This window comes from Ziziphus jujuba, chromosome 7 (genome assembly GCF_031755915.1).
Source record: "Ziziphus jujuba cultivar Dongzao chromosome 7, ASM3175591v1".
Taxonomy (NCBI): Eukaryota; Viridiplantae; Streptophyta; class Magnoliopsida; order Rosales; family Rhamnaceae; genus Ziziphus; species Ziziphus jujuba.
Genome location: NC_083385.1, coordinates 2977776 through 2989026, shown reverse-complemented (window position 1 = coordinate 2989026; position 11251 = coordinate 2977776). Strand labels below are relative to the sequence as shown.

Below are 11251 nucleotides of genomic sequence, written 5' to 3'. Positions count from 1 at the left end.
ATAATAATGGAAACATTATTTTTACTTTCTAAATATACACTAGACAAGCAATCAAAACTCAACTTTTGTTCTTCCTCCATTAACACGTAATTATTTTTCATATATGATCATTATTTTGATTTATTTATTTTTCTTTTTTTTTTTTTGCATTTCTACAGTTCGACTCATTATTTTTTGCATCACTATGAAATTTTGGTCACTTCCTCGTCTAACACTTACAATGATCAAAATGCCACCATCAACCAATATATGTACAAATGCAAGGTTAGAGAATTGGGTCCCCACAACCTAATAAAAAAACATGTGGATACTTTTATAATGGTCACCCCCCCGCCTCCTAAACACATACATAATAATAAAATTGAATTAGTGTATAAGGATCAATGACTTTTTCCGAGGCTAAATTTATGTTCATCCTTCGTGTTGATGAGGTGGCCCAAAGATGGATGAGTGCTTTCTTTTGATTACTGCAGAGATTGTCACAGTGTAAGCCTAAGCACTAGACTCTAAAACTCCAAAAGAAAAGAGAGAGAGACTAGAGTTAAGAGAGATTATAATATGACTCAAGAGAAAAGCAGTTTTTGGGGATTTGGCAACGTCGATTCAGGTTCTAAGATAGATAGAGAGACAGAGCAACAACAACAATAACAACAAGAAGGACACCAACAATAACAACAACAACAAGACCCGGAAGAAAGAGCTTCACGAAGAAAATACAAAACAAAGCGGTTTTGGGTTTTGCTTTACTTCTGAGAATAGCGGTTTTTTGGAGCTGAGAAGACAAAGCCAAAGAGGTTTCGTAACTGAAACAGAGAGACCCAGATAGCACAAGCTATTAAAAATCACAGCCGTTACAGAGCCAAAGAAAAACAAATAAAAAAAAAAAAAAACCGAAAAAAAGAAATAGTACGGCTGCTGCTGATAATTATGATTGCTTGCATAACCGTCCTGTCTGTTTAGCCTTTATTTATTTCAAATTTTTTTTTTCTTTTGTCTTCTGGGTCTTCTTGTTCGTAAATGGGGTAGGCTATTATGTCCAACAGTGCGTGAATAGGCTGGTTTTACTGCTCGAGCTTTTTGCTTTGTTTCAGTAGCTTTTAGTTTGTCCTGGTACGACACTCTCTTTGTGGAGTTGTTGGGGTTTGAATGGCGCATCGCGAGGGTTGTTCGACGACTTCTAATGCGGAAACAGGTGGGTTAATTTCTGCGTTTGGTTTTTGCTTGGTTGCCGAGAAACTTGAGCAGAGCCATAAGCTATATTATATGGAAATGTGAAAGGCTTTACATTTTCTAGTTTTTCTGGTAGCCAGAGGCCAAAAAAAAAAAAAAAAAAAAAAAAAAGAAAAAGGTGTGGAAAATATGAAAATTTCGAGATTAATTTTTTTGTTTTAGTTCTAGACTTCTAGTGCTGGAGGATGAGGGTAATAGTTGTTCAAGACTCAAAAAGTCTTTTGGTGGATTATGATCTTTCACTGAAGGGTGATGATACATCTGTTGTACAGTATATATTTTTGTATGGGTTTTGAGATTGTTGTTTTCTTCCCTGGATGTTCTCTCCTTTTCTATTTTTTTATTTTTTTATGTGGTGAATTTCCATGGAATTTCTCAGTAACCAAACAGAGCATGAATTTTCTAGTCTCATTTAATTTTCCCCATCACTTATGGTGATTTCTTTTTACACTTCTTTGTGTTGAGTAGGTTTCAAAGGTGATGATCTATATGTAGAGCTATGGAAGGCATGCGCAGGACCTCTGGTGGAGGTACCTCGGCCAGGCGAGAGAGTTTTCTACTTTCCTCAGGGTCACATGGAGCAGGTAAATGCTTTCAAGTCCTCTGTTTTTGTTTCCGTTTTTTCATATAAAATGAATCAATTTGTTTTCAGGAAATATTATATCTATTTTGCGGTTTGAAACTGCTGGGTTTTGCAGTTGGAAGCATCAACAAATCAAGAGTTGAATCAGCAAATCCCTCTTTTCAATCTTCCTTCTAAGATCCTTTGTCGTGTGCTCAACATTCATTTCCTGGTATGCTATTTCTGATCTTAGTTTCCTTATTAAATGTTTGTCTTTTTTAAGAAATTTCTTTTGCATTTTGTGATTTTATCTGAATTCTTTTACACTATTTTAGGCAGAACAAGAAACAGATGAAGTTTATGCTCAGATCACTTTGCTCCCGGAAGGAGATGTGAGAAAAAAAAACGTTTCTCTTGGTCTTATTTATTATTGTTTTTATTCCTACCTTCTCTGTTTTGGTTGCTGAGAAAACACGGTGAGAAAAGAAATTGAAGTTCAAATTGAGTTTTGGGCTCATGTAATTTATGTTAAAATTGTTTCGGTTGGATATGTCCTTTACCATTTAATGAAAAGACGGGAAATTTCGTAATCAACTTTAAATGAAAAGATGGGTAATTTCACTTCTTTTCATTTATTTTCTTGTTTTTTTCCCCAAAAAAAAAAAAAAAAAAAAAGCAACCGGAAAGTCATTAGATCGGAAAGGAAAAAAAATAAAAATAAGAATAAAAATAAAAATAAAAGGCATCAACCTTAAAAGTGCAATAGATAAATGGAATTTTTATTTTATTTATTTTTTAATTTTTATGATTTGGGGTCGACTGTGGATATTCTACAGCAAAATGAGCCAACGAGGCCTGACCCATGCCCACCTGAGACAACAAGGCCTACAGTACATTCGTTTTGCAAGATTTTAACAGCTTCTGATACAAGCACCCATGGGGGCTTCTCCGTACTTCGGAAGCATGCTACTGAATGCTTGCCTCCGTTGGTAACAATTTGTTCTAACACTATCTCTGTTGCATTTACAGTTTTATTGACTGGTTGGAATTTATTTATATCTTACATTTTTCTTTAGGACATGACACAAGCAACCCCAACTCAGGAATTGGTTGCCAAAGATCTTCATGGTTATGAGTGGAAATTTAAACATATTTTCAGAGGTATGGATTTGAAAATTTGCTTTCTGATTTGATTTCTAGTTCTAGTTATTACAAGTTGAAGTTTGGCTTTTGAACAATTTATCCAAATTACAAACCATAATTATGTGGCATGTCGAATGATAGGAACTGAACTTGTATTGATTAAAAAGCTTACTTTTGTCTAAACTGAATGATTAGGGCAACCTAGGAGGCATTTGCTTACTACGGGATGGAGTACATTTGTCACTTCCAAGAGATTGGTAGCTGGGGATGCTTTTGTATTTTTAAGGTTATGACTCGTTCTATTTGATTTGTTTTGTTGTTTTGATTATGAAGAAAGCTATTTGTTGGTTTAGAGTTGGTTATCACAACCTCTTTTTCAGGGGTGATAATGGAGAGCTACGAGTTGGTGTTCGTCGTCTTGCTCGTCAACAGAGTCCATTGCCATCATCTGTGATATCAAGCCATAGCATGCATCTTGGAGTGCTTGCAACTGCTTCTCATGCTGTTCTGACCCAAAGTCCTTTTATTGTTTATTACAAGCCGAGGTTTGATAGGTTTCTTTCTTCTTTAGTTTTTCATGTGTTGTAGTGTTTTAACATTCTGTTTAGTAGCAACCTTCTACTTGTGTTCTCTTTTCCAGGACTAGCCAGTTCATTATTGGTCTAAACAAATATCTTGAGGCCATGAACAATAAATTTTCAGTTGGTATGCGCTTTAAGATGAGGTTTGAGGGAGAAGACTCACCAGAGAGAAGGTATGTGGGATCAATTTTGGTATTTGAATAGAATATTGTCTTATTATCTTCCCTGGTTGTGCATTTTACCCTTACTGTCTGTTCAGGTTCACGGGAACTATTGTGGGCGTTGGAGATGTGTCTTCTCAATGGTCAGACTCTAGATGGCGGTCTTTGAAGGTAAAAATGTTATTCAAATTTAGCTGGAATGCTGATTTATTGATTATTGCCTCTTATTACTGGCTTCATATGTTTTTCCCTTTAGGTTCAATGGGATGAACATGCAACAATTCAAAGGCCCGACAAGGTTTCTCCTTGGGAGGTAGAGCCTTTTGTAGCTTCTGCTTCATTAAACCTACCTCAACCAGTGGCAAAAACCAAAAGGCCTCGTCCTGTGGAAATTCCTTCATCTGGTATGAGAATCTACTGCAGTAAGTTCTTTTCAATTCACAGTTGGTTTTTCATAATGTTTTAACGTGTAATTGGTATGTAGAAATTACTACCAATTCAGCTGCTTCAGCTATTTGGTATCATGGATCAACCCAGTCTGCAGATTTAACCCAGCTAGGAAGTGTTACTGAAGTACAAAGCACTGATAGCCAAGTTGTCTGGCCTATGCGGCAGAAAGATATCAGTAGCAGCAACTACTATAGCTCAATGGTGCGGTCAGAATGCGTCTGGCCTTCTTCTCCACGTGCGAATATTTCTTTAAACCTTTTTCCGGACTCAACAGAAGAGAACAAAACTGTTTCTACAAGGTCTTTGCTCTCTGGTAATGCATCTCCGGTTTTGTCAAGGCCAATGTATGGACCAACACATGACAAGGAGGAAAAAGGGACACAATCCGAGGCTTCTGTAGGTTGTTGGCTGTTTGGAATTAATCTGACGGGCAACAGTTCTCCTTCCTCTCCTCCTGAGAGAGAGCACATGTCCTCGGTTATGGTGTGCTCCAGTGCCAAGGGATCTACTACAGTTGCTGCATCTGAAGCTGATAAAGCCCAGAATCAGGATGTTTCAAAGCTTTCAATGGAACAGAAGCAAGTGATATCAGAGCTAACACCAAAGGAGTTCCAACCCAAGAACAGCATGGTGTTCTCTTCAAGAACTCGTACCAAGGTAAAATGTATATTTGATTGGTTCAATTTTAGAGTTTAGCACCACATCAAGCAGGTATTTTCTAATAATGTAACCTTCATTGTTTGTTGAAAAAGGTGCAAATGCAAGGGGTAGCTGTTGGCCGTGCCGTGGACCTGAACACATTGAAAGGGTATGATGATCTCATAGATGAACTAGAGAAAATGTTTGAAATCAAAGGGGAGCTTCGTCCACCGAACAAATGGGCCATTGTTTTTACAGATGATGAAAACGACATGATGCTTGTGGGTGATGATCCATGGATGTAAGTAACTTATAAAATTGTCTTCTCTTCCATTTAATAGTTACTCAATTGGAGCCATATTTTAGGATTGTTTTTGTTACAAAATGCAGAGAGTTCTGTAAGATGGTGAAAAAGATCTTCATATTTTCAAGTGAAGAAGTGAAGAAAATGAGTACGTTCAAGCTTCTTGCATCATCATTGGAGTGTGAAGGAACAGTAGTAAGCTTGGATTCGGAGCATAGAGCTGAAACTTGATAAGTTGGGGTTCCCCCCTAATTTAAGTTACATGATTTCAAATCTTTTGCCCTTTTTTTTTATTTTTATTTTTTTTTTATTTGGTTGTTGGGGAACGGTTTGCTCATATTTTTGGAGCTTACGTAAGGAAAAAGGCAGAAGATAGCTTAGAGTTGGGTTTTGATGGAAGGGTTAGGCTTGTCCTTCTAGTTAAAAAAAAGTAGAGCTCTGCTTAAAATCAGGGTTAGACATGCAATTTGTGAATACCTTCCTTGTTGCGTGGTTTGGTTTACATCGATCAGCGTGTAAAATACATCTATATTTGCATTTTGAATGTCAGTTTAGTTTTTGGGTCTCTGTTGCATGGAAAATTTGGACATTGAACAATTTTTATTTTTTTTTTGGTCCTCTCCAAAAGGAGGAAAAGTCGGGACATGTTTCTAGTATATTTCTTATTTCTTTTTTTTTATTTGCTAAAGGTTTCCAGTATATTTCTTTGAAACATGTTTTCAGTATATTGATTATATATACTGGACCCAGGAGTGTCGGCAAAGAAATATTCAAGGTTGTAGCACATCATCCAAATTACTATTTCGTGGCCCTATATTGTACCATCAACCTATAAAAGAGATACATTGCTATGGTTTTCAATAATTCGAATGAGTGGTTTTTGTACCTTATTATTATTTTTTTTTTTTATGGTAAATGTGGTTATTATGGTCTTGGACTTTTTTAGTTGGTACATCTGCTGCAAAATGTATGGTGTCCCATACAGTGTATGAGGTGCTTGTAAACAGGGATATAATGGTTTTTGGTAAATGAGTGCAATTTGTTAGTGGGTCTGAAAGTCATAGTATTTTTCAAATTCTATATGATTTGTTCTTTTTAGTTTTTTTGATCGAGTAGGAAAGGGAAAATAGGAAAGAAGCAAAGTGGAATGGTGTTGTGTGGAAGCTGAAATGGTTGAGATGTTAGAGAGAGAGAGAGAGAGAGAGGGGCTTGGCTTTTAGGTCAAGTTGTCTAAATTGGGGAAGCAAGAGTTGTTATCACAGAGATTACTTCTTCTAAAGGAAATTTTCATGGAGAAAGAAGCAACTATTATAAAGTATGAAATCAATTTGACAACGATGTTCAGGACATGGGGAGCTTTTATTATTGTCTGCCAACTTCTTTTTGGCAATGTTGGAGCCTGCCTCTCTGTTTTTTGTTTTTTGTTTTTGTTTTTGTTTTTTTTTTTTTTTAATTATATATTTTTTAATGACGTCTAATGTCTACAACGTGAAACTCTTCAATTGGTTGGGATAAAAAGAAAAAAAGGAAAATTAATATATAAATTTATTGATTTTTTCTAGTCAAAAATTACATGCGGGACTGGCCTATCAAACTAGGAAAGTTGAAATGTGCTCAGAAAATGGAGAGGAACCATTGGAAATATTGTGTCACACATTTGGAGAAGCATACAGTGTGTCACAAATCATCATAGGGCGTTGAGGAAAAGGAAAGATTAAAGCAACTTTAAAGTGGTTTCAGAGCAATTTCTTGGCAGTTTCTTATGAGCAACCTTTTGGTTTATACATTTATTATTATTATTTTCTACAAGGATAAACCAATTATCTATGGTACTAACCGTAACACTGGGTTTAACGGAATTTGACTTATTGCGTGGTTATAACTGTAGAAGATGATGTAATTTTTTGATGTTTGACTGTTTGTTGCTTGCAGGAGTAAAACAAATCGAAATAGAAGCCTAAAATAATGAGTTGGTATATATTATTCAGAAATTAAACAGGAAAAAATCCATCATAATTAATATATAAAATTATCTTTTGCTTGCACAGTTTGTTGCAGAAGATCAAAGTTTACTTGTAAAATAATAATAATAATAATAATAAAATATATTTAGAAGCTAAGTTTATGTATCACATTTTTGTGGGGTGATAGAACATATCAAATCCGGAATAATGATTACGTTGAGCTTGAAAGTTTTTAAGCTACACAAACATTTTTTTTTCCTTAATTAAGAGGAACTGAGAAGTTTATCTTGCAAAGGTGAAGCTCGACACTCTTATCTGCTACATTCGGAACTAATCTTCCGAGTAAATAATTCCATAATTATTTGTCCACCCAAATTGAAACAAATCGCCATGGCCCATTCATAATATAAACACACTATATAGGGCCATGCTACCATTAGGACCGACCTGATGTTACTGAGTCCGATCCAAAAATGTGAAAAAATGTATGGCCGTTAGATCAAAACGGATGGTTCAGATTACGCCCTTCCTCTGCTCCTCCCAAAGCTCTCTCACGTGCCTATCCTTCTTCTTCTCCCCCGTAAGGTGTTTCGTTTTCCTCTCTGTCTCTTCAAAACACTGTCCGTTTACTGTTTATTTTTCTGAAACCAAACCCACCACAGAAGAGGGGAAAAATAGGAAAGGTTCCATTGAAATTCAAGTGAAAAGGGCGGCTTGGGATTGTTATCGGCGGCTTTGGATGCGGATCTGGTAGTTGAGCATCAAATCGAGGTGGCAATGGGCTCTATGCCAGGAATTATGGGTTTGAGGAAGCTCTGTTGGTTAGAGCATGAATTCATAAAGAACATGACTTCATTGGGTTCTAGAAAGTTTAGGAATATTTTTAATTTTGGATTCTCAAGTTTAAAGCTTACAAGATTGTGCCTTGAAAGTGATTTTAGAAGAAAAAAAAAAAAAAAAAAATTTCTGGATGTTTGATTTGACTTGATGATGTTGGTAATGGAAAGTAATTGTGGTTTTGTTGTTTTTCTCTCTCTTCATTTCCTTATGTACTAATACTTGGGTATTCGAGGATTTAACTTTTTAAAGTTTGCTCGTTGGTGTTTTCATAATATGTAAATCTAATACCATTAATAATTATTTTTGAATGGCAGAAAACGACAACATCATCTAATCAAATTAAACACCCAGAATTGAGGAAACTATTTGAAATATACTAATAACTTTTTGATAGTTTTTTGCTGGAGAATTGAAAATATATGCTTAGGATTAAAAACTTCTATCGGAAATCCATTTTGGAGAAGGCAAGATATGGAAAAGGAGCAACGACCTATTACGGGAAACAACAAACCCTTTGGACTTTAATCTTTTTTGCCTCTTTGGTGGTGGGTTTTGTTTTAGAAACAGTAGACAAACTGTGTTTTGGAGAGAGAAGAGGAAAACGAAACAGCTTTTGATGTGGAAATTTGATACTCGTGGCATTCAGAGAATGGCAATGGTCAGTACTCCGGGAGTACTAGAAATTTGTTCAGATCAAGGATTTGAAGATCCTTGTAGAGGAGAAGAGGAAGAGTGGAAGGAGAAGACATGAGAAAGGGAATGCAGGTGAGAGAGCTTTGGGAGGAAAAAAGGAAGGATGTAATCTGAACCATCCGTTTTTATCTGACGGCCACACATTTTTTTACATTTTTGAATCGGATACAATAGCATCAGGTCAGTCCTGAACATAGCATGACCCTATATATAAATATAGGGAGATTACATACCTATTAAGTGGAGTGGAAACCATGCAAATATTATGTTAGAATAAATATCTTATTATTTGGCATTTAAAAGATGTGTGTAAAAAAGCTGGTGCTGCATTTCAGTTCTATTTTTATTTTTAAAATAGAAACACAAAATAGGTCAGCTTAACTCATGCAGAAGTTGGGTTGAGAAGTGTAACTATAGGATAATTTTGGTCCAAATTGGCCTATTAATAAGCTCAACCTAATTAATGGGCCTACCAAGCTCTCTGGCTTCTAAGCCCAAACTACGAGATCGGTTTTGGGCTTTTAGCCAATAGTTTTGGTGACTGACCTCATCCGTTCTACAATCACGTGGTGTTTCGTTTTGTGGCATATGTGTGTGTATGTATATATATATATGTTGTTCATTGAACTTTAATTATTGCTCTCTCCAATTATTGAAAAGGGCAATAATTTTAACATGAATAGTTTATACTTTTCCACCAAAAAAAAAGAGGGAAAAAAAAAAAAAAAGAATAGTTTATACTTGAGTAAGTTATGTAATGGGGTTAGTTAAATTTCCTTCGCAAAGCCAAAGCAAATGAACCAAAACACACTGGATTTGGCTCATTCTAGGAACAGCATTAGCAACCATTATCACTATTCATGATGTTGTTAGCTTTATGATTACATGGAGAACTGACCCCACTTTCGCCATTTTCACAACTCCTTTATCTTCTTTTCTCACCCATAAACATTTTTATCATGTCAAAATTAATAGGCTGAAAAAGATTTTGATTTGTTTTACATGGAGCCAAAAGCTCGCACTGTGCTCCTTTCCTTTTAATGCTGGTTTCTTGTCATTGATGGAGAAAAAGTACCACTCTATTTGATGCACGAGGGGAGGGACAATAAAGGAGCTGGAGATGGTAGTGGGTTTTTCCTTTTTCCTCTTAAGTAATCAAAAAAAAAAAAAATTAAATGGAATTAGATCTCTCAAGTCATAAGAGAGATAAAGGGTACTTGGATCTTGTTTTGCTAGAAAAGATCTTGTCCCAGCAATCTTTTCTTTAATTAGGAAAATGACTGATTGCTTATTTTATTTCCCATTTGACTTTTGCAACCCAATGTGCGTATCAGCAATAACCACGGCCCAGCTCATTACTGATAATTGTATGTGCGTTTACCGGTTCTGCATGAAGAGTTCGACATAATTAAAACGAAATGAAGTGAAATTTGGTGAAATTTCTTATCAAGACCAGACTTCTACCAAAAAATTCCATCTTTATATAATTTTTTCATAAATTTTTAATGTATAATTAAATTTATAATAAAAAATTAAAACTTTAAATTATATTTAATTATTTTAATTTTACCACACATTAAAAAACCATATAGAAATAAGATCACTTTTTTTTTTTTTTTTTTTTTTAACTCCTTCCAATTGTTGATTCATGGGGTAGCAGAGGTAAATTTTACCACAAATGGAGGCATTGCAATATTTCATTGTGAAAATGGAGGAAGAGAGGGTTTTAGACCCACTTAACCTAGCTCTGTCTTCTTCAAATCCAACATAAAGATAGAGATAATATCTGTTACTTGTACTCAGAATATTCTAAAGACGAGTTTTCATATATTTATGAAGCTCTGTATGTATACATATGGAGTTACCCCTCTGTATGGTATATCCACCGCCAAGAGAGAGTGGGATCACAAAATGTGTTAGCTAGCAATGAGGAAAAATATTGACTTGTCTGAAACGCTACTTGATGGATCCAAGTAGAGTCCAAGAACTCCAGGGTCAAAGAAAAAAGGGGATTTATTTTCAATCACACGTTGGTATCCAATGCATTGCATTTACTCAACCAGGATCAGGTGTGCTCATTAGCATTGTGGGGCTTTGACAAATCAGTATCAGCTTCTGAATTCCTATGATTTTCTGCAACAACTCTTTGTTTGATTGGAAGAGAGATAAGGCGAAAGGAGAAAAAAAAAAAAAAATTTATGTGAATCAAGTCCTGTCCTTATTTACTGCTAAAACGGAAAAAATAAAAAAAAAAGAAAAAAAAAAGAAAAAAAAGAAAAAAGAATTTCTGTCCTTACTCTCTCATTTACTGAAAAGATAAGATATATATTTACATATATATATATTTTTGTTTTGTGAAAAGAAGAGAAGATGTATTGTTGCTTTACAACACTCCCACAGTGACAGTAATTTAACTTTAACCTCAAGAATAGGTTTTCTTGAAAGTACACATTATTTTAAGAACATTACAAGTTACTATTTGTGGATCTTAGCAAGGTCACTGCCTGGTATACATATCCAAGCTGTTACTTTTCGTTTTCTCTTTTTTTCCCAATTATGCATAAAATTTGTTATAACGTGGTAAAAAAAAAAATAAAAAAAAAATGTGAACCTCTCATAACAACAATATTAAATCTGTAAGGGATATATTTGGAGAGAAGCTCATGATATAGAATATAGGGATG

General features: G+C 35.0%; 1 protein-coding gene across 1 annotated transcript; it reads left to right on the top strand.

Annotated features, from left to right (window-relative positions):
• The first annotated feature begins 375 nt into the window (after window positions 1-375).
• Window positions 376-5635, top strand: LOC107423671 (auxin response factor 18). The gene is made up of 14 exons (XM_016033279.4): window positions 376-1192; window positions 1699-1814; window positions 1929-2024; window positions 2128-2184; window positions 2629-2781; window positions 2869-2953; window positions 3131-3221; window positions 3316-3480; window positions 3576-3689; window positions 3776-3848; window positions 3934-4081; window positions 4162-4784; window positions 4880-5067; window positions 5157-5635. The coding sequence occupies exons 1-14, from the start codon at window positions 1147-1149 to the stop codon at window positions 5299-5301; spliced, it is 2100 nt and encodes a 699-aa protein (XP_015888765.2). The 5' UTR covers window positions 376-1146; the 3' UTR covers window positions 5302-5635.
• The last annotated feature ends 5616 nt before the right edge of the window (window positions 5636-11251 follow it).